The following is a 24,112-nucleotide window of genomic DNA, read 5'->3' as shown; positions in this document are numbered from 1 at the left end:
AGTCACCTCCAAAGCTGTAATCTCTATTCTGCTTTTACATCATGTCTTCGGCTATGTTTACACAGGCGTATTTCTGTGCAGTTTGCTGGATGTCTGCACAGAGATTCTCTGTGCGGACATTCTGTAGTGTGAACATATTCTTTATGCAATGACCCAGATCTGGAGGTGAGATCCAGTAGCCTGTTCTTTAGCAATCTTTAGACACCAACAAAATGGTGCACACAGTAAAACTGAAAAAATAAATATATAAAAAACTACAACCCCCCCCCCCTATTATGCACACAGACAATAGAAGAAGGTAAAAAAGGCAAGACCAGGTTTTCGCAGTCTATTCATAAGTTGCCTGCCTTCCCCAAATTCCTCATGTTAGCACCCTCTGCTGGTCAACAGTGGGAAATATGACAAGTTATTTCATTTTTCAAATTTGTGCCAAGTAAAAAATTTTTAAAAGTATTTCCAAAAATATTTTTTAAAAATGTGAAAACATTATTTAACCTCTAAAAAAAAAAAACATATGGTGACACATTCCCTTTAATAAAAATGTATTAATATAAGAATTCCAACATGGTTGCATTAAAAAGTGAAACTTGTCCTGCTAAATACAAGCCCTTGTACAGCTTGGTGGACAGAAAAAATAAAATAAATAAAGTTACATCACCGCAAAGGCAATGCCAGGCAAAGGGGTAAATATTTATTATATTTATTTATAAAACATACATTAAAAAAAAATAAAAAACATATCAATTAACAAACAACAGTGCAGGTAAAAGCCTATCCCACTGTAACGTTTGGTGTTAAAATATATTGCCCTGACTGATGCTCTTCAGTTGTGTATCATAAAGTAACAGCCCCACGATATAAACTAATGATACTTTATGGCTACAGCTCAGTGAAAATTGGAGAATTTACAATAAGGTGTTTATCCAATAATTGAGAATAAACAGAGTGGCACTGCTCCTTCTCACAAGCATATAAAGAACTGTCCATATGACATGCATTACTAAACCCTTTGGACACAGCGTGGTGGTAGTTTACAGTGGTGCTCACTTGTCGTCCAAGAAAAATAGTAGTTTGGCACTGGTGCCTGTTAATATAATTTTGACAAAGCGTACCACGCGAAACAATACTTGTTCTTTCTGTATCCGATGACTATTTTTAAAGGGTACTCCACTGGAAAACTTTTTTTTTTTTAATCAACTGGTGCCAGAAAGTTAAACAGATTTGTAAAATACGTTTGTTTAAAAATCTTAATCCTTCCAGTACTTATCAGCTGCTGTATGCTCCACTGGAAATTATTTTCCTTTTGAATTTCCTTTCAGTCTGACCACAGTGCTCTTTGCTGACATCTATTTTAGGAACTGCCTATTATGTGAGCAGGGCCCTTGCTACAGATATAGTACATACAGTATATTATAAAATGTGGTAAAATCAAATATGGTAAAATATAGTTGTATAAAGTTATATGATATGATACATACACAGATAATGCCACCTAGTTTTGTGCCAATTTAGATGTCCAGTGTAATGCGCATATATAGGTTTTCAAAGTCTTGTTAAATCCGTAATTTGGAATACACAGTGTGAATTAAGTTGTGAGTGTTGCAGGTATGGCACGGGTATTCGTCCGGCCTAATGGAAGGCTATTACCTGGGAGTTAGATGAATACTGCAATGTGAAGATGATATTGCTTGGACTTGTCTTCATGGAAGGTTGCAGTGAGATGCCAACTCCCTTAGCTGCCGGATGGCACGGACGTGCATCCGTCTGAGTAGGGTGATTCAGGCAGTAGGGGTGATGTGCCCTCCTTAGCAGCGGCGTCCTCGTGTAAAGATTTGTATTTTAGGCACGTATCACACCACAGTGGTCCCCAAACAGGGGGACTGCAGCGCTTGCAAGTAAAAGCAATGTGGTTGGTTATTGAGCTTGCAGACAATGAAATCGATTGTGGTATACTGGTAAACAGGCATACAGGTTAGGTTGGATAGGGTTCTATGGCTGAATGCCTTTCTTTTAACTTTGACTTTCACAAGCGCTGCAGTCCCGATGTTTGGGGACCATTGTGGTGTGATCCGCACCCAAAATACAAATCTCTACACAAGGATGCCGCTGCTAAGAAGGGCACATCACCCCCTACTGCCGGAATCTTCTCACCTACTGAGCCAGATGCACGTCCGTGCCATCCGGCAGCTAAGGGAGTCGGCATCTCACCGTAACCTTCCATGAAGACGGCAAGTCCCAGCGATATCACCTTTACATCGCAGTATTCATCTAACTCGCATGTAATATCGTTCTATTAGGCCGGACGAATACCCGTGCCATACCTGCAACACTCACAACTTGATTCACACTGTGTATTCAAACTTATGGATTTAACAAGACTTTGAAAACCTATAAAGGCGCATTACACGGGACATCTAAATTGGCACAAAACTAGGTGGCATTACCTGTGTATGCATCATATCATAATTGTATGCAACTATATTTTACCATATTTGATTTGACCCCATTTTAGGAACAGTGCAGAGTTGGAGCAAAGTTGCTCTGGACAGTTCCTAAAACGGACAGAGGTGTCAGCAGAGAGCACTGTGGACAGACAAAGGAAATTCAAAATGAAAAGAACCTCCTGTGGAGCATACAGCACCTGATAAGTCCTGGAAGGATAAAGATTTATAAAATAGAAGTAATTTACAAATCTGTTTAACTTTCTGGCTCCAGTTGATTTAAAAAAAAAAATAATATATACAATAATATATCTATATATATATATCTATATATATATATCTATATATATATATCTATATATCTATATATATCTATATATATCTATATATATATCTATATATATATCTATATATATATCTATATATCTATATATCTATATATATCTATATATCTATATATATATATATATCTATATATCTATATATATCTATATATATATATATATATATATATATATATATGTATTCCAGTGAAGTACCCCTTTAAAGGGGTACTCCGGTGGTCAACGTGTTTTTCCGTTTTTGACTTACCCTATTTGTTTTGTTTCATTTCTATTCTTGTTGTTTAGCCTACTCTATTTCTGTTCTTTGTTGTCTTTTTATCCCCCACTTTGTTTTCCTATCTTTGCTTCTATTTCCTGTTTCTTGCTGTGCTGAAAACTACAAATCCCAGCATGCCACATGCCTTGCTGGTTTGGGGCGGCTTTTTTTTTTTTTTTGTTCCGCCCTTTACCCACCCTACTATTTTCCCGGGTCAGCCCCCTTATACACAGCACACTAATATAATGTGTCATTAGGGAGTCTTCAATCTGTGGTATAACACCAGCATGCTGCCTCTGTAGTCTCCTGTGAGTTGTAGTTCGCCACACCTCTATAGGGCATACACCAGTGTTTACTAACCAGGGTGCCTCCAGGTGTTGCAAAACTACAACTCCCAGCATGCCCTGACAGACTTTGCTAGGAGTTGTAGTTTTGCAACAGCTGGAGGCACACTGGTTGGGAAACACTGGTGTAACATGATGTGTATGCTGAATAGGCTAGAACAGTGTTTCTCAACCAGTGTGCCTCCAGCTGTTGCAAATCTACAACTCCCAGCATGCCCAAAGTCTGTCAGGGCATGCTGGGAGTTGTAGTTTTGCAACAGCTGGAGGCACACTGGTTTGTAAACACTAGCATACACACACACACACACACACACACACACACAGGGACTACAACTACCAGCATCTGTCATTCAGGAATCCCCCCTCCCCCTTCACATATAGAGATCATTCCCAGTATGAGATTTATTCCCCTGCAGTCCATACATCCCCAGCCCATGCACCTTCTCATCCTCCCCTTCAGATAACACTGATCTTCTCTGTGAGGTCCTTCTCCTGTGCAGACCTGCGTCCTTAGAATACAGAGCAGGGGGGAGGGGAGGTGAGGAGCTGTGTACTCAGCTGGATGAGATGAGGGGGCGTGGCTTATTTCTCATGCAGACAGAAAGAAAAAAAATAAGCTATGACATCTTGTCCACCACAGACTCAGAACTGTGGACAACAGTAAAAGAAAACCCTCTGAACTACAGAACTTCCTGCCCAACAAACAGGTAAGAAAAACACACACATGCTGCCAAAACATATAACACATGTATATTGCAAAAAAAACTAAACTTACAAAGAAGATGCCATATAGTCAAAAATGTTTACCACAGGAGTACCCCCTTTAACCCCTTAAGGACCAGGCCCATTTTGGCCTTAAGGACCAGAGCGTTTTTTTGCACATCTGACCACTGTCACTTTAAGCATTAATAACTCTGGATGCTTTTACTTTTCATTCTGATTCCGAGACAGTTTTTTCGTGACATATTCTACTTTATGTTAGTGGTAAAATTTTGTCGATACTTGCATCATTTCTTGGTGAAAAATTCCAAAATTTTATGAAAAACAAAAAAATTTGAAAATTTAGCATTTTTCTAACTTTGAAGCTCTCTGGTTGTAAGGGAAATAGACATACCAAATAAATTATATATTGATTTACAACAATATGTCTACTTTATGTTTGCATCATAAAGCTGACATGTTTTTACTTTTGGAAGACATCAGAGGGCTTCAAAGTTCAGCAGCAATTTTCCACAAAATTTTTATAATCTTAATTTTTCATGAACCAGTTCAGGTTTGAAGTGGATTTGAAGGGCTTTCATATTAGAAATACCCCATAAATGACCCCATTATAAAAACTGCACCTCTCAAAGTATTCAAAATGGCATTCAGTATGTTAACCCTTTAGGTGTTTCACAGGAATAGCAGCAAAGTGAAGGAGAAAATTCTAAATAATTTTTTACACTGGCATGTTCTTGTAGACCCAGTTTTCTCTCAAGTAAGGAAATACCTCATATGTGTATGTCAAGTGTTCGGCTGGCGCAGTAGAGGGCTCAGAAGGGAAGGAGCGACAATGGAATTTTGAAGAGTGAGTTTTTCTGAAATGGTTTTTGGGGGCATGTCACATTTAGGAAGCCCCTATGGTGCCAGAACAGCAGAAAACCCCCCACATGGCATACTATTTTGGAAACTACACCCCTCAAGGAACGTAACAATGGGTACAGTGAGCCTTAACACCTCACAGGTGTTTGACGACTGTTAAAGTTGGATGTGTAAATGAAAAAGGAAAAAAAAAAAAACAACAACGTTTTCACAAAAATTCAGTTTTTTCCCAAATTTTACATTTTTACAAGGGATAATAGGAGAAAATGACCTCCAAAATTTGTAACCCCATTTCTTCTGAGTATGGAAATACCCCATGTGTGGACGTCAAGTGCTCTGTTGGCGCACTACAATGCTCAGAAGTGGAGGAGCGCTATTGAGCTTTTGGAAAGAGAATTTGTTTGGAATGGAAGTCAGGGGCCATGTGCGTTTACAAAGCCCCCCCCCCCCCCCCCCCCCCCCGTGGTGCCAGAACAATGGACCCCATTTTGGAAACTACGCCCTCACAGAATTTAATAAGGGGCGCAGCGAGTATGTACACTCCACTGGCGTTTGACAGATCTTTGGAACAGTGGGCTGGGCAAATGAAAAATTACATTTTTCATTTTCACAGATCACTGTTCCAAAAATCTGTCAGACACCTGTGGGGCGTAAATGCTCTCTGTACCCCTTATTACATTACATGAGGGGTGTAGTTTCCAAAATGGGGTCACATGTAGGGTGGGGGGGGGGGGGTCCATTGCTCTGGCACTATGGGGGCTTTGTAAAAACATGTGGCCTTCAATTCCGGACACATTTTCTCTCCAAAATCCCAATGGCGCTCCTTCTCTTCTGAGCATTGTAGTTCACCAGCAGAGCACTTTACATTCACTTATGGGGTATGCTCTTACTCAGAAGAAATGGGGTTACAAATTTTGGGGGGCTTTTTTCCTATTTTCCCTTGTGAAAATTTTTTAGTGTATTTAATTTATTTATTTTCATTTTCCCATTCAACTTTAATGGAAATTCTTCAAACACCTGTGTTTGGCTCACTATAACCTCTGTTACGTTCCGTGAGGGGTGTAGTTTCCAAAATAGGGTCACATGTGGGTATTTCTTTTTTTGCATTTATCTACAATAATTAATGACTACCAATGCGGGGCCCGACGAAGCAATCTGGCGAAAATGTGCTTTCGGGGAGGAGGTGAGATGATTCCCTACAGGGTGCATGGCCATTTATCCATTCTGTTTGTAGCAGTGTGACCATTATAATGAGATATGTATACTCTGATGTAATACCTTCTGTATCTAATACCATTGTGCATCAATTCCGCATTAGTACCGGCATTAAATTATTGTGGATACCCTAGTGAGCCTAAGTATTTTGTTGGTACCATTGATTGATATATGCTGCGCTATATTTCTACCACATATCTGCATCATATGTTTATTATAGCATCATCTCCACCTCTATTTTTTCTGCAAGTGTAACCTATTTACCCATCTCTCTTTATGTATTTTAAGTACTGTACCTTTTGTATCAATAAAGATTTATCATTGTTTAATATAGTACATCAGTTTTGGTCTCTATTTTTGTACTAATATAAGGTTTAGTGGAAATTATTCATTGCCCCTATAGAATGTATGAGTGTTATAAGGGATAGCATTTGATCACTGCAGCAACAGCTAAAGATTGGTCATACATTACCAACTTCATCCTGTTTTCAAGCATAAAAACCATTACTTGGTCTAACAAATATAGCAGTCTATTGAAAACAGTAGTGCCGGATGTCATTTGTTGTTTATAACCAGCACAAAAACATGTATATCCTTTGTATGAAAATACAACATACCTCATCTGCATGTCCTGGGAGGTCCACAAATAACTTTGTGGTCTTAACATCCCAGACTTTTAGTGTGCTGTCACTGCTTCCGCTTACTAAAAGCCTACTATCTGCAGACCAAGCAATCTGATACACAGAGGCAACATGACCACGTAAGGAAGCAAGGTATCTGTATTGCAAGAAAAAAAGAAAAACCCTATTAAAGTATACAACCTAAACGTGTTTTCAATGGCCAATACTACCAGCATTTTTCAGTCAATTATTTTTTTTCCATGGAATTTGTACACCTCATTACCTACAAAATTTTAAATAGACCTCAGCAAAGGATTACTGCTTGAGTTCTAGTATTACTATTTTGTATAACAAACTTTTCTAGTGCTGTACATTTTAAAGTGAACCTATCGTTAGCATTAACTATTTATATTATGTAGATAATACCATTATATGTATATTTGTAATATACACTGGGTCAAAGATTTGTGTGTAAAAAAAAAATGCTGTCCCTGCAGCTATTGCCTACGTGTCTCTGTGAGGAGTCCAAATACAGGATGTGAGGACAGGACAAGCAGGGCTCTGTGCAGGATCCTGTCCTCACTGCGCACAGAGCCCTGCCTGTGTGTCCTCACTGCGCACAGAGCCCTGCCTGTGTGTCCTCACTGCGCACAGAGCCCTGCTTGTGTGTCCTCACTGCGCACAGAGCCCTGCCTGTGTGTCCTCACTGCGCACAGAGCCCTGCCTGTGTGTCCTCACTGCGCAGAGCCCTGCCTGTGTGTCCTCACTGCGCACAGAGCCCTGCCTATGTGTCCTCACTGCGCACAGAGCCCTGCCTGTGTGTCCTCACTGCGCACAGAGCCCTGCCTTTGTGTCCTCACTGCGCACAGAGCCCTGCCTGTGTGTCCTCACTGCGCACAGAGCCCTGCCTGTGTGTCCTCACTGCGCACAGAGCCCTGCCTGTGTGTCCTCCCTGCGCACAGAGCCCTGCCTGTGTGTCCTCACTGCGCACAGAGCCCTGCCTGTGTGTCCTCACTTATTTGGTCACCTCAGAGACACACAGGCAATAGCTGTAGGGACAAAAATATACGCATTTTCTAACCAATGTATTATTACAAATATACAGATAATGTTATTTTCTACATAACAAAAGTTTTGCCAATGACAGGTACACTTTAAAGGCTTGCAAGCAAAGTAGAAAAAATTAAGAGTTAAAAAAACACTTTACCACTACACTGACAGTCCAAAAGATCCACACGTTTGTATTAAATGCTTACATATGATGCTGAATATTTCACACAGACATTTTTTAAATAGAGCAGTCATTTTTGCTCAAGAGTCACTGTAGCATATGAAAGAGGCAGTGGTGTTAGAAAGTCTGAGAACTAGTTTATAGAAATAATTCTGGGAATATGGTTAACATTTCCCAGTAATGTTGGAGTCTTTCCAAGTTGACAAATACTTGCAACTGCCAATACCTATAGGTATGTTCCTAGTATATAAGTGACTGCTCACAGCATCACAATAATCAGCAATTATTATGATTGCTTGTGTAGTACAATATTAGAGGGGTTGTCAGATTAAAAAATATAAAAGCTTTTTTTCCCCCTCAAGTCTTGTCCTTAGGCTGCACATGGTAATACAGATTGCTCCCAGTCAAATTAATAGGGCAGAGATGTGATAGCAGATGCAAACCATCACCACAAATGGCTCAGTTTCTATGAGAAAATAATTTTAAAGATAAAACCACCTACTTTCCAGTTCTACCATCCCATAACTTAATGGACTTGTCAAATGAGGCGCTGGCAATGACTCTTGTGTCAGGCGAGAACAGAACTTCATTAATGAGAGCCTGGTGTCCTGTCATCCTCTGTAAAGGTTTCTTATCTACAGCTGGAGCCCAGAGGAATAATGTGAAATCATCAGAACCAGATACAAGCCTTTCGGGATCTTGTCCCTGTTTGAGATTAAAAAAAATAAAAAATAAAAAAAAAATGTAAAAAAAGATGTATTTTTTGCAAATAAGTCTTCAACAAGATTTTTTTCCACACATCTTTGACACTGGGTTTAAAAAAAAAAAAAAAAAAGTAATTACCATATTTATCGGCGTATAACACGAACTTTTAAAACTTAAATTTAAGGCTAAAAGCCTGCCTGCGTGTTATACGCCGATAAAGCTTCTGGTCACTGATTTAAAGCGGCCGCAGCAGCGGCTACTTGTTAAGTATTAGCAGCACGGCCGCGGCCACTTTAAATCAGTGACCAGTGGCATCTCCTCCCCGCTCTGGAAAACTGTCACGCTGATAAAAATAAGCCCTACCTTGTCTCGATCTGCCTTTCCTTTTAAATCAGCGGCTCCCGCACTATCCACCAGTACCTGTGGATAGTGCGGGAGAAAACAAGTGACAATTTTACTTTTAATTTTTCTTACCTCCCCCCTCCCTCATCATTCCCCCTTTTCCCTGCTTTTTATATATTTTTTTTATTTTCCTTACCTGGCTGCGCTTCGGCAGGTCAGGCAGGGGGTCTTGCGGGCTGCGGTCAGTGAAGCAGATGAGTGACGTCCTCTCCCGGCTTCTCTGCATGGCATCAGAGACATCACTTTTCATTTCCTGTAGTCGCCACACTGAGAACTCTGACTAGCGGCAGTTACAGGAAATGAAAAGTGACGTCCCTGATGCCGCGCAGAGAAGCCGGGAGAGGACGTCATTCATCTGCTTCACTGACCGCAGCCCGCAAGACAGCCGAAGCGCAGCCAGTTAAGGAAAATAAAAGAACTATGAAAAGCAGGGAAAAGGGGGAATGATGAGGGAGGGGAAGAATAGCAGTGGTCTTCAACCTGCGGACCTCCAGATGTTGCAAAACTACAACTCCCAGCATGCCCGGACGTTGGCTGTCTGGGCATGCTGAGAGTTGTAGTTTTGCAACATCTGGAGCTCCGCAGGTTGAAGACCACTGGCATAGGAGGAACATGATGGGGGGGGATGATGAGACCGGGGGAAATGATGTTCATGATATTTAGAGATTCTCTGGTGTCTGGTATTGTGCCAAGGGACTGGTGCAAGGCGAATGTGGTACCAATCTTCAAGAAGGGCTCTAGGTCTTCGCCAGGCAATTATAGACCGGTAAGTCTAACGTGCATTGTGGGTAAATTGTTTGAAGGACTTATAAGGGATTACATACAGGAATACATAGGGGATAATTGTATTATAAGTGATAGCCAGCATGGGTTTACTAAGGATAGAAGTTGTCAAACCAATCTAATTTGCTTTTATGAAGAGGTGAGTAGAAGCCTTGACAGAGGAATGGCTGTGGATATAGTGTTTCTGGATTTTGCTAAAACGTTTGATACTGTCCCTCATAGACGTCTGACAGGTAAGTTAAGGTCTTTGGGCTTGGAAACTTTAGTTTGTAACTGGATTGAACACTGGCTCATGGATCGTACCCAGAGAGTGGTGGTCAATGATTCGTACTCTGATTGGTCCCCGGTTATTAGTGGTGTACCCCAAGGTTCTGTACTGGGACCGCTGTTTTATTTATCAATGATATAGAGGATGGTATTAACAGCTCTGTTTCTATCTTTGCAGATGATACCAAGCTTTGTAGCACAGTACAGTCAATAGAGGATGTGCGTAAGTTACAAGATGACTTGGATAGACTAAGTGTCTGGGGGGGGGGGGGGGGGATGATGATGAGACATGGGGAGGGGATGATGATGATGATGAGACATGGGGAGGGGATGATGATGATGATGAGACATGGGGAGGGGATGATGATGATGAGACATGGGGGGGGGATGATGATGAGACATGGGGGGGGGATGATGATGAGACATGGGGGGGGGGATGATGAGACATGGGGGGGGGGTGATGATGAGACATGGGGGGGGGATGATGATGAGACATGGGGGGGGGATGATGATGAGACATGGGGGGGGATGATGATGAGACATGGGGGGGGGGATGATGATGAGACATGGGGGGGGGGGATGATGATGAGACATGGGGAGGGGATGATGATGATGAGACATGGGGAGGGGATGATGATGATGAGACATGGGGAGGGGATGATGATGATGAGACATGGGGAGGGGATGATGATGAGACATGGGGAGGGGATGATGATGAGACATGGGGAGGGGATGATGATGAGACATGGGGAGGGGATGATGATGAGACATGGGGAGGGGATGATGATGATGAGACATGGGGGGGGGATGATGATGAGACATGGGGGGGGGATGATGATGAGACATGGGGGGGGGTGATGATGAGACATGGGGGGGGGATGATGATGAGACATGGGGGGGGATGATGATGAGACATGGGGGGGGGATGATGATGAGACATGGGGGGGGGATGATGATGAGACATGGGGGGGGGATGATGATGAGACATGGGGGGGGGGGGATGATGATGAGACATGGGGGGGGGGGGTGATGATGAGACATGGGGGGGGGTGTGATGATGAGACATGGGGGGGGTGATGATGAGACATGGGGGGGATGATGATGAGACATGGGGGGGGGGATGATGATGAGACATGGGGGGGGGGATGATGATGAGACATGGGGGGGGATGATGATGAGACATGGGGGGGGGTGATGATGAGACATGGGGGGGGGGTGATGATGAGACATGGGGGGGGGTGATGATGAGACATGGGGGGGTGATGATGAGACATGGGGGGGGATGATGATGAGACATGGGGGGGGGATGATGATGAGACATGGGGGGGGGATGATGATGAGACATGGGGGGGGATGATGATGAGACATGGGGGGGGATGATGATGAGACATGGGGGGGATGATGATGAGACATGGGGGGGGATGATGATGAGACATGGGGGGGGATGAGACATGGGGCGGGTGATGAGACATGGGGCGGATGATGAGGAGACATGGGGGCGGATGATGAGGAGACATGGGGGCGGATGATGAGGAGACATGGGGGGCGGATGATGAGGAGACATGGGGGGCGGATGATGAGGAGACATGGGGGGCGGATGATGAGGAGACATGGGGGGCGGATGATGAGGAGACATGGGGGGCGGATGATGAGGAGACATGGGGGGCGGATGATGAGGAGACATGGGGGGCGGATGATGAGGAGACATGGGGGGCGGATGAGGAGACATGGGGGGGGATGATGAGACATGGGGGGGGATGATGAGACATGGGGGGGGATGATGAGACATGGGGGGGGGATGATGAGACATGGGGGGGGATGATGAGACATGGGGGGGATGATGAGACATGGGGGGGATGATGAGACATGGGGGGGGATGATGAGACATGGGGGGTGGCGATGAGACATGGGGGGTGGCGAGGAGACATGGGGGGTGGCGAGGAGACATGGGGGGGTGGCGATGAGAGGGGTAAATGTGGCACAGGGACTGATAAAAGGGAAGGAATGATGTGACACTGGAGGGGACGGGACCAAGCTGAGGTGCAGAAGAAAAACGAAGTTGGGGGGGATGATGTAGCATTTAGTCTAAGTCATTTATTTTACTTTTTTTTTTATACTTAAATTTCCCTGTTATGGGAGTGCGTGTTATACGCCGATAAATACGGTATACAATTCTAAATAAAGAAATATATGTTGGACAAGAAGAAAACACTATGACCCTGGTCCAGTATCACAGGTTTCACTGTAGGTAGTTATGATAGGAATAGTACCACATCATAAATGTAAAAATCTACTTTCTAGGGCCATTAGATATTCCATCAAATATTGTCATCATGTCTGATCTAAATGGCTAGAGGATTGAGTAATAAAGGGGATAGGAGGCATCCCTGTCACGTATCTGCTGAGTGTGACTTGTGAGATAATTCCCCATTAGTTACTAAGGAAGGGGGGGGGGGGGGGGGGGGGGGAATTGTATGAAATTTTGATCCAAATTTGGAAAAAACTGGGCCAAAGTCAAATTTCAGGGGGAAACCTAGTTAAAAGGGTTACCTGACAGAACTAAATGGCTTTTGCAGTTGTCATTTAGGCTGCCAGGCCTAAAACTTAGCTGAAACTTCCTGTTCTGCCCGTGATGATATGGAGTAAGCTGCTGGACAGTGATCTATCAGCATTACAGTGAAACATGAGCCCAGGTTGGCGAAGGCAAAGCAGCTTGCTGTAAGGTGTTGGAGAAAGCGGGGGCACAGTATTATACGAGTTGCAGTCAATGAATGAGTGTACAAACATAATCCTGATGCCCAAATCCACAGTATGTTCTAAATACTCCCATTTTAGGAATACTGTATAGGTTACAAGCATGTTTTAACTTTATTGTTGAATTGGATACACTGTACATATTATATTCTACAATCTTTTTAAAATCTCCATGTGCCTCTTTTGTCACACACTCTCAAATCTTGAAAGGTACTCATTGGGATTTGTTTATTCAACCTCAACAAAAACAGATCACACTTACCCGAACTTGATTGTATCTTTGTAGAGCTTTTTCTTTCAGCTGCTCCACTATATATTGTAAAATAGAATATACTGTTATTCAGAGAGGTCATTGACAGAAAAGAAAAAACTGTTTAAGACCTATTAAATGTCAGTGGCAATGCATCTAAGGAATTTATCAAAAGTATCTTAAAGTGAATCTGTCAGCTGCAATTCACGTTCCAAATTAGAAAGCTCTTAGGATAAGGAGACACATATATAAAGCACTGATAGATCGTGAGATATATTAAAACTTCACTTTTTCCCGTTCCCATAAAACATATTAGTGAACGTTATCAAAATATTATGTGCAAAAATGTTCGGCCGCCACCTTATTGCTGAAAATCAATTTTCATAGAAAAAACGTCTATTGTCATTTTCATTTGTTCGGCCGAGCAAACCCCAACGCACTGCTGTTGTACGTCTCTATACACACTAATCTTTGTTGTACAGCAGATTATTTTAATTTAAGCATGAAACGCTGCTTATTGTGTGCATTCTTGACTTCTCATGCCTACGTTGTAAATTTTGCAGTCCATACCCACATATAATAATGCAGTTGTTAAAGCTCACAAATGGTGTTATAGTCCATGTGCAGAAATTATAAAGATATAAATCTCCACACAGTACTGCACACTATGAGCTAACTAAGAGCAACAGCTCGAAACGCGTCGGCGTTTACTCCTGATGCCACCTGCTGTGGCATTCCCCTTTTTTACTGTGCATGATTAAAAGTTAAGTTTTAGGATTTCTGCTTTTCACCAGGAGCTGGATTTTTCCCCCTTCATTTTTTCTTCACTGCACACTATACTGTAAATTCACACCTCCAATTATCCATACATGTATTTGGAAATAGACAGGTATATTTTAACCCCTGTGCAAGGTTATTGTTCCTTATGGGTATATTAGGCAGCAACTTATATTAGAAAAACCTGAGATCCATAAAATCTGCATTTAAATCTTTAACAAAATTATACAAAGACCATGCAAGAATCTGGTGGGAAATACACAGTCTTGATAACTATGTGGCGCAAGGTATAGTACCAAGAGGTCTAAGGATCCCTATCTTGCCAGCCTCCAGATTACAAACTTTTTCGATTAAAGAGAGGTGGGAAAAAGAGGCCACAGAGTTCGCTTCGGTTGATGAAAATCCTCTTGGAGGAAGAGAACATTCAATTTGAGGAACTGACCACAAAATTAAATGCAGCAATAGATCAAATTAACTCATATAAAAGTGATCCTACCTTTGAAAAGAAAGAAAAAGGACTCGAGGACAATATAGCTCGTTTTATAGCTTATTTAAAAGAAATAATTTAATAATCAGCAATTTAAACATGACATTACGGATTTTAAGGAAAAGAGAGAATACGACAGTATCAAGAAGACCACAGCGATTCAATTGAAAATGGACATTTCTTCATCAGAGTGTGAAGAATCCAAAGCAGAGAGGGGATCTTCAGTTTCAGGCGGGAGGCGACCGAGAGGCAGGCGAACTTACTATAGACAGCCACAAGAAGGTTTTTTAGGGAATTATCCCAACAACCAATATCCATTACACAGTCGAAAACAGGACCAATAACTCAGGGAGATAATACATTTCAAGTTATTAATCTTACTCCTAGAGAACTGAGTAAAACTGAAATGAGTGTTTTAAGTAAGGGTTTGTCCTTTGTATCCACAGTGAAATTTAACTCTTTCCTGTGGGTCAAAGACAAACTTATTTGCACATAAATTTTAATGGAGAAAATACCTTGCTCTCCAATACAAGAACAGCAGAAGCTCAGGGTATAGAAGTAAATGAGGTCTCTTTGTTCCAGGACATCATCATCCTTTGGAGGTAATCACATCAAGCTGAAGGCTTAGGACCCCTTACAAAATTTAAATTTAAAAGCACGAAAGCACCTCCAATAGGCGACTATGTGAAGATTGACACATTTGTGGAAGTGGTGACTAAGTCCTTAAGGAACATAGTCTAGTCACAAAGAGTAAAACATCAAAGATGATTTTACCCAGTTATTTAGCCCCTGTTAAAAGAGAAACCTGGTTGACAAATAAAACGTTGGGTTCCTATTCCTGTGGTCACTGCTCGGTCTGTCCATATGTACCAGCAAGTAAGACATTTAGGAGTGAAACCATAGGAGCGGAATTCAGTATGAGACATTTTGCCAATTGCAGTACCTTAGGAGTTGTGTATTTATTAACATGCAAATGTCCCAAAAATTATGTGGGGGAAGACCTTTCGCCCTTTTAAAAAACATCTTCAGGAACATCTGGGAGACATCACTTTGATGGCACTTTTTAAAGTGAAGAGCTACTGGAGTATTTCTTTCATTAGTGATGTCTCAGGTTTGAAGGCACAGACAGTGGAAGTGGTGAAGCCACGACAAAGAGGTGGCAAATGGGATGGACTTACATCTACTCCAACGTGAAGCTGAATGGACATATAGGTTGCAGACTGTGCAACTGTCTGGGTTAAATAATTATTTCTTATACTAGTTTATTATCATTTCTGTTAGATCCTGCATTCATTCTATTTTAATTCACTATCATTTGCCCAAATCTTAAGCAATAGAATGTTTATCCAAAATATCCCCTTGGGTATATATTTCTGTATCTCCTTTGATATGAGTGATATATGGGGATAGTGATTATATGGTATGAATGTGGGATAGGGGATGCGTTAAGCTCAAATTTGCCCGATGGGGTTAATGATGCCCCTAAAAATAATCATCATTTATAATGTTGGCCTTCTGTAATATCCATGTACATTTATGAAGCAAAGTCTTCTTATTGAGTCACTGTGTGTTATAGTGAAATAACTACTTACTAACCAGAACATTTTACAGTATATACAAATAAAACATAGGAAACAACCGAATTTCCTCAATCCAATACTAATAGCATCCCGGGAATACAAACCGATATAGATGCCCAGCAGCACAGAATACAAAGTAAGGGTATTAAACAGTTAACCCAATCCCCAGTAGCTCGTACCTTAGCCTACCAGGTGACTGCTGTGACAGGTGAACAGTTAGTAAAATGACGTAGGATGCAGGGGAGTTTCTGTGGGTGTGTTTGAAAGACAGACCGCAAAATCATTTGGTATACGGCCACCATCAGAGCTGTATCGGCGCCATGCAATAGAGAGCCAAAAGACTATTTGGAAATCAATAGATGTACCACTTTGATACCTGATGAAATTTACAGCAGGAAACGCGTTTAATCAAATGCCTAACAGAAAGAACTACGGCGACTACCACTACAGGCTGAGCACTTAAACGCTAAATTAAGTCAGAGATACCTGAATAGGAAATCGCATGTGATGTGAATTACGGCGAGGATCGCTGCACAGGTTGGACACGCAGAAGATGAAGCAAGTTCGGGATCTCAGGTTTTTCTAATATAAGTCGCTGCATAATATACCCATAAGGAACAATAACCTTGCACAGGGGTTAATATATAGCTGTCTATTTCCAAATACATGTATGGATAATTGGAGGTGTTGATTTCCAGTATAGTGTGCAGTACTGTGTGGAGATTTATATCCAATTTCTGCACATGGACTATAACACCATCTGTGAGCTTTAACAACTGCATTATTATTATACGTGGGTATGGACTGTTGTGCATATGAAATATGGACATCTGCAAAAGTTACAACGTAGGCATGAGAAGTCAAGAATGCACACAATAAGCAGCGTTTTATACTTAAATTTAAATAATCTGCTGTACAACAAAGAATGGTGTGTATAGAGACATACAACAGCAATGCGTTTATTGGGTTTGCTCAGGCGAACAAATTAAAGTGACAATAGCCGTTTTTATGGGAACGGAATAAAAGTGAAGTTTTAATATATCTCACGATCTATCAGTGATTTATAAATAATATGCAGTGAGAAATAATTTGATATACTGTGTGACACATGGATCAGTACAAAATAGAGACACATAGTAGCTGTGCTTTATTCTCTGGTGCAAAGAGTCAAAGGGGCGTTCCTAAGCAGCTAAAATGCTGGAAGCTGGAATGTCTCCTTCATCGCCCTCCCAAGCTGAGCCCTGACTGTAAACCAATCAAGCAGGGATTTCTGTTAAATTGAAAGCTACACTGTGGTTGGTTGCTTTGGGCAACATTGAAAGTTTTTTTTTTAAGACACTTGATAAATATGTTACGGTATTTTAATCCTACTAGCTTTCTTAATATAACCTTTATCCTTTTTTCCAGAAGTTATTCTTTAAAGAGGTACTCCACTGGCCAGCATTCGGGAACATTTAGTCCCGAACGCTGTTTGCGCGCTGCGGGGGTTTGTCATGCCCCCTCTTGACGTCAGGCCACGGCCCTCACGCCCCCTCCCATAGACTTACATTGAGGGGGGTGGCCTGACATGTTCCGAACACTGGCCAGTGGAGTAACCCCTTTAACCCTATGCAGCATTATGGAATGACATGACCTACTGCTAAAACAGTGGAAAAAAACAAAAACAAAGCTTGGTTCTTCTATGCGAGTGCTTGTTATATTGGCAAATCAGGCATCATTTTTCTTATACAGGTTGATATACCAGGGGCAGTATTGTTCACTTTTATTGTTCAATACATTTCAGAAAAATAGGCTAAATTTTGAGTGCTAGCTGTGATTTTTAACTGATTAACTCCCATGGAGGCTTCTGGAATGGCAGAAGATACTTAAAGGAGTGCTCTGGGATAAGAAAACTTATCCCCTATCCTAAGGATAGGGGATAAGTTTCAGATGGCGAGGGGTCAGACTGCTGGGCCCCCGGTAGTAAGCGGCAAGGGGGCGTGCCCGACCACCAAATGACGCGGCAGCCGACACGCCCCCTCAATACATCTCTATGGGAGAGCCGGAGCGCTGCATTAGGCAGCCTCCGCCTCTGCCATAGAAATGTATTGAGGGGGCGTGTCGGCCACCGAGTCATGCGGTGGTCAAAACGCTCTATTTGGCAAAGAGCCGAGAGCCCCATACGGGAGATCGCTTTGGGTCCGACTGCTGTCCCCCCCCCCCCCCCCGCAATAGGGGATACATTTTCTAATCCCAGAGTACTCCTTTAAAAGAAACAATCCCTTTAGAAGCTGTAATTTAAAGTGGTCACTTCCAAAAACATTTCATTGACTCTTCGGGCAGAGTGATCTCTAGATAGAGCCGGGAGAAGCATATGGCAGTGTACTTCAGTCCTAGACTCTGCACTTGCTCCGACTTACTGTGGGAGAGGTGCTCCATGGGGTATAATGGAGTCCGTGTCCTGCACCGAATTGGAGCAAGCATCATGCAGGAAAGTGAAGCTCCCCGCCACATGCTTCTCCTGGCTATATTTGGGGATTGGTAGGGGTTGAAGCACTAGGCCTGCCTGACATGTCAAAAGTTTTTACAAGCGACAGTAACTCTTTAAAGTGCAGATACACTTCAAATATTAAGTAATATGAACAGGATAAAGATAAAATTATCATCAACATAAAACAAAAAAAAACAATACAAAAAGTATAATATGTTAATGTCAATAGTATTACTAGGAAATTGCTAATGTAGAGCTAATGTAAACTAGTAAGAGCTAGAAAAAGCAATTCACTACAATAATGACAATGATAAAACTAAACATACATTTACAGAATACTTACAAGAGCCTTGCATGTCTTGGGGATTGATAGAGGCTTCAGCTGGATTGAAAGCCCCTGTGCGGAGAACATAGTCTGTACTAAGCGCCATGGTGTTAACCCAGTGTCCATGACCTTGCAAAGTGCGGCAAAGAACTCCCTAAAATAGAAGTTTGTTTATATAGGTGCTGCAGTGCAGTTAGTGGATGAGATTTGCATCTTAGGCCTAGTTCACATTACCGTCAGGCTCCGTAAGGTGAAGCTCTGTCGGCGGTTCTGTCAAGTTTAGCGGGGGGAAAAACAGTGCAAGCACTATTTTTTCTCTGCTAAATTCCTGTAAAATTACCGGATCACCGAAGGGTCCCCCATGCAAGTGGGGGCCATCAGGACCCAGCAGTAGCCGTTTCCATCCGACCTGTACAGGGTCCAATCGGCTCAAAAAAGCCGGGTCGGATCCAAACGGCCATGTGAACCTAGCATTAAACTTTAAAAAAACACAACCGGCACTTTTCAAGGTGATCTATGAGGAATGTCTGATAAATTCCACCCTGCAACATACTGCAATTGACTACAATAGGTTTTATTCGGAGTTTTTACACGGCGGAAGTTCCACAATGGAACTTTTAAGAAGGATTTGAATTTAGGCAATGGGAATGTGTATTTCAGCCTCATGGAGCAGAAAGCGCACAGGATTCCAGCAAGGAAATTTTCAGCGTAAACGTAAAAATACCAAAGTCCAAAATGCCTGATATTTAGTCACATGACTAAAAAAAAGTAACCAAAAAGTCACATATACACAAAAGTGGTACCGATAAAAACTACAGATCACAGCACTGTGCAACTTTTTTTTTTTTGGGGGGGGGGGGGGGGGGGGGTGGATAATTTTTACAGTGCACTTTATGGTAAAACTGGTATGTTCTCTTTATTCTGCGTGTCAATAAGATTAAAATGGTACAGCACTTTTTTTTATTACATTTTTTTTTTTTTTTTTTTTATAATTTTGTTCAATTTTCTTTTGTAAGAAAATTTGTATGCCCTAAAATTGCCCTATACTGACCCCTAGAAATTTATCTTTCGTTGGATATGCTGCTGTGTACAGTGATCTGTAGCTATTATCGGTACCACTTTTGTGTATATGTGACTTTTTGATAACTTTTTATTCCATTTTTTTCTGGGATGTGATATCTAGGATTTGTATTTTTTCCCCATTTATGCCATTCACTGTGCGGGATCATTAACATTAAATGTAAATAGTTTGGACATTTCCACATGCGGCAATACCAAATATCTTTATAAATATTTTTTTTACTTGCCAAGAAAAGGGGCGATTACATTTTTTATTGGGAGAGGCTCATTTATAACTACTTTTTACTTTTTTTTTATACATTTTATTAAGTCCCCACAGGGGCCTTTCTCTCACATTCTTGTGATTCCTCTAACTGTTCAGTGCTATGTCTATGATCAGTAAGATCTACTTCTATATCTAATACCTACTTTCTTCTTTTTTGGTTAAAAGGGGTAATGGGACCCATGATCTCATCACATGACCATGTGTTCACAGGTCCTGCACCCAGGGGGCAGTGCAGCCAAGTCTAGAAAGCAAAGCAGACTACTGGCCAGGTACAAGAGAGGCGAGAGCTCTTGACATTCCTTCTCCTCCAGTATCTTCAAACATCTACAGAGGCCTTGTCCAGTCTGTACATGTACACAGCAGAGGATTCCCTCTGCTGGGGGCACCTTATCTCTATAAAAATTAATGGGTGGGAATGGGGAAAGTGTTGTTTGGGGAAAAGGACAGGTCAGAAGAGGGTTGGAACATAATGAAGCTACCATTTAACATGGTGGTGAGGGGTTGGGGCAACCATTATTGGGGGAGTAAAGGAAAGAGGACAAAACTAGCAGTTGGATACGGGGTGGGTGGGGGACATCCGTGCTGCACTGTGGTGGTAGTTTAATGCTGGTGTAAAGTTATTTTGAGCTGCACTTGGTATTTGTGTGATGCTACTGGAGAGCTATTTTGTGCTGCTCTGTGGTGCTAGTTTGTTGATCCTAGAAAGGTATCTTATGCTGAACTGTGATTTATTTATTGCTGCTGGAGGTGGTATTTTATGCTGCAAGGTGATATTATATGCATTGTGTGGTGGTATTTGTTTGAGTAACATTGGTATTGTATTGTAGTTTTGGTGCTGCACAATAGAATAGTACTTGTTCATTGGTGAGGCTCCAGCATTAACATGGTATAGCTGGTGAGGACTAAGTAGAAAAGGAACTGTTAAAGCAGGGCTTCTTAAACGTTTTCTAGGTTTTTCTTTTTACTTGGCTGCTTGAATGAAGAAAATAAGCTTTAGTAAAAACTTACATCACTGGTCCTCCAGGCTTTTATTGTTCTATCTTGTGAGGCAGAATACAATAAGCCATCTCCACCCCACTTGATAGTAGTCACTGACTGTGTATGACTGGTAAGGATCTTCTGGCACTGCCCCATGACAGTGTCCCAGATACGAATGCTGCAGTCTTTGGATGCACTTGCAAGGTACCTGCACTCTGGGTTCCTAAAGAAAAAATATGAGAACATGAGATAATAGGAATAGCATTTATTGTAATAAATGGAGGCATGTTGAGAAATCATAATAGTATATCCTGCTATGTACAGCATACATGGACAACATTAACAGCGGGAACATTGCTACAAGAAATGGGAATCTATCAATCTACCCCAGTGATTATTTTGCTTCAGAAACAGCTAGTGACCATTGGCTACATTTTTCTAAAACTGTAAAATTCAACAAGCTTCCACTGTTCTGTTTTATAATTTCACACCCCCAGTAAATAAATAAAAATTCAGGAATCATTTTGTGATCCATGTGACTAATTTATTGTCAGATGTATACAATGACATTGGCTATCCCTCAACACTGATGTTAAAATTGAGACATTCGCCAGTGTATCCTTATATGAAGGACAAACCAGAGCCCGCACACCAACGCCAAGGTTTCTCAAAATGGCGCGGGACCTAACGCTAATCCTACCTGTGCACGATAAGCAGAACAGGTGCCAGTGGGCAAAATTTTATACTTGGAGGTGTGTAAACTCCAAAATTAATGCGCCTTGAATATCTTCAAGGCAGCATTAAGGTAGCACCTGTGAGGCCAGGCACCCATATTAGCCAACTCAGGTGGGGCTTGCAACTTGCCTCCCTCCTCCCATTGTATGTGTGCTTAGCCACGCTGGAGGGTACCAGGGAGGAGGTTGTGAGTCGACCAAATGCTGCCGTAAATTGCCCACTGGCCCGTTTTGCTTATCGTGCACAGGTAGGATTAGCGTAGGTGCCATTTTGAGAAACCTTGGCGTTGGTGTGCGGGCTCTGGTGTGTCCTTCATATAAGGATATACTGGCGAATGTCTCAATTTTAACATCAGTGTTGAGGGATATCCAATGTCATTGTATACATCTACCACAGTAGTGCACCCATATTCCTGTATTGTATTATTCTAATTGTTACACATCCACACCGTTTATCTGGTGTAGGATTCTATTGTGGCACTTGTAGTCCACTGCAGGCATCCCCCATTGTATGCATTTTTATGCTGAGGATCGCCCTTAGCAATGGACTACAAGGGCAGGATCTGCTCCCCCAGTATAAATGCACAACCGCATTTGGGGTTGAGCACCAACAGCCATTTGAGACCACGTTTTTTGTTTATTTTTATTTCATATAGAGTTTGTTCCCACATTTGGAAATTAGAGAGTTTATGAGCATTGGCCTCCAATGGTAGTACCGATATTGAATATATACAAGTCGATGTTTGTTTCCTGGATATGCCTCCCTCTCTATACGGTTGGCATTTTATAAGACATGCTTGTTAGACAGATTGTTGTAGGAGGCTGTGAAGCATTTCTTCCAACCCAGTTATGGGTGACTGTTGTGATGGAGACTTGTCCGATAGCTATCAAAAGGTGTTAGTTGTAGAATCCCATAAAACGATAATTGAGTAGCTGTGAACTTCTTAAATTTTTTTCTCAGTAAAACCCTTTAGATATTTTCAATATTATTTGGCAATCAAAAAGAAAGAAACAAGCCTGACTTACAAATGAAGAGGTTCCCAACACAGCCATGTTATCCACTTTGTGTGTCCTATTAATGTTTTGCCAATCTGCTTCCCGGTGTTTGGGTCCCAGATAAAAATCTAAATATTCAACAAAGATAAAGAAAGCAATCAGTTATAACCATGATTACATATTCCTTAAAGGGGTACTCCGGCGCTTAGACATCTTATCCCCTATCCAAAGGACAGGGGATAGGATGCCTGATCGCGGGGGTCCCGCCGCTGGGGACCCCCGTGATCTTGCACGCCACACCCCGTTTATAATCAGTTCCCGGAGCGTGTTCGCTCCGGGACTGATTGCTGGCGACCACAGGGCCCTCAATGCAAGCCTATGGGCCTCTCAATGCAAGCCTATGGGAGGGGGCGTGACAGCTGCCACGCCCCCTCCCATAGGCTTGCATTGAGGGGGGCAAAGCGTGACGTCACACGGGGCAGAGCCTTGACATCACAATGCTCCGGCCCGTGATAGACAGTATTCAGACCCGGAGCGAACATGCTCCGGGGACTGATTATAAATGGGGTGCGGCGTGCAAGATCACGGGGGTCCCCAGCGGCGGACCCCCGCGATCAGGCATCTTATCCCCTATCCTTTGGATAGGGGATGAGATGTCTAAGTGCCGGAGTACCCCGTTAAAGCCTTTAAAGGGGTACTCCGGTGAGAACCTTCTTTTCATATCAACTGGCTCCAGAAAGTTAAACAGATTTGTAAATTACTTCTATTAAAAAAATCTTAATCCTACCAGTACTTATCAGCTGATGTATACTACATAGGAAGTTGAGTTGTTCTTTTCTGTCTGACCACAGTGCTCTCTGCTGACACCTGTCTGTCTCAGGAACTGTCCAGAGCAGGTGAGGTTTGCTATGGGGATTTGCTCCTACTCTAGACAGTTCCTGGACAGACAGAGGAGTCAATAGGGAGCACTGTTGTCAGACAGAAAAGAACAACTCAACTTCAGCATCTGATAAGTACTGGTAGGGTTAACATTTTTTTTTATTAGAAGTAATTTACAAATCTACTACGTGGAAAGAGAAATGTTGGGATCGGCACCACAGTTTATGGCCAGGAGATGACTACTCACAGTACATGCTGGAAAACGGTGCTCTGTGGGTGGTAGTCAGTAGCAACTTGTCATCAATTAGGTAGAAGAGACCACGGCACTCGAGGTATCCGATGCACTTA

General features: G+C 42.1%; 1 protein-coding gene across 1 annotated transcript in view; it reads right to left on the bottom strand.

The window, feature by feature from the left end:
* Positions 1-24,112, bottom strand: part of NLE1 (notchless homolog 1) — a 45,812-nt gene that overhangs the window by 5,655 nt on the left and 16,045 nt on the right. Inside the window, exons 6-11 of the mRNA XM_056556717.1 lie at positions 22,916-23,013; positions 21,186-21,378; positions 18,851-18,986; positions 13,206-13,252; positions 8,535-8,737; positions 6,799-6,958 (exon numbers count right to left, since the gene is read on the bottom strand). Coding sequence (XP_056412692.1) covers positions 6,799-6,958; positions 8,535-8,737; positions 13,206-13,252; positions 18,851-18,986; positions 21,186-21,378; positions 22,916-23,013 — 837 coding nt within the window. The remainder of the gene's footprint in view (positions 1-6,798; positions 6,959-8,534; positions 8,738-13,205; positions 13,253-18,850; positions 18,987-21,185; positions 21,379-22,915; positions 23,014-24,112) is intronic.

The sequence above is a fragment of the Hyla sarda genome, chromosome 2 (assembly GCF_029499605.1).
Source record: "Hyla sarda isolate aHylSar1 chromosome 2, aHylSar1.hap1, whole genome shotgun sequence".
Classification (NCBI taxonomy): Eukaryota; Metazoa; Chordata; class Amphibia; order Anura; family Hylidae; genus Hyla; species Hyla sarda.
This window is presented reverse-complemented; position numbering and strand designations above follow the sequence as displayed.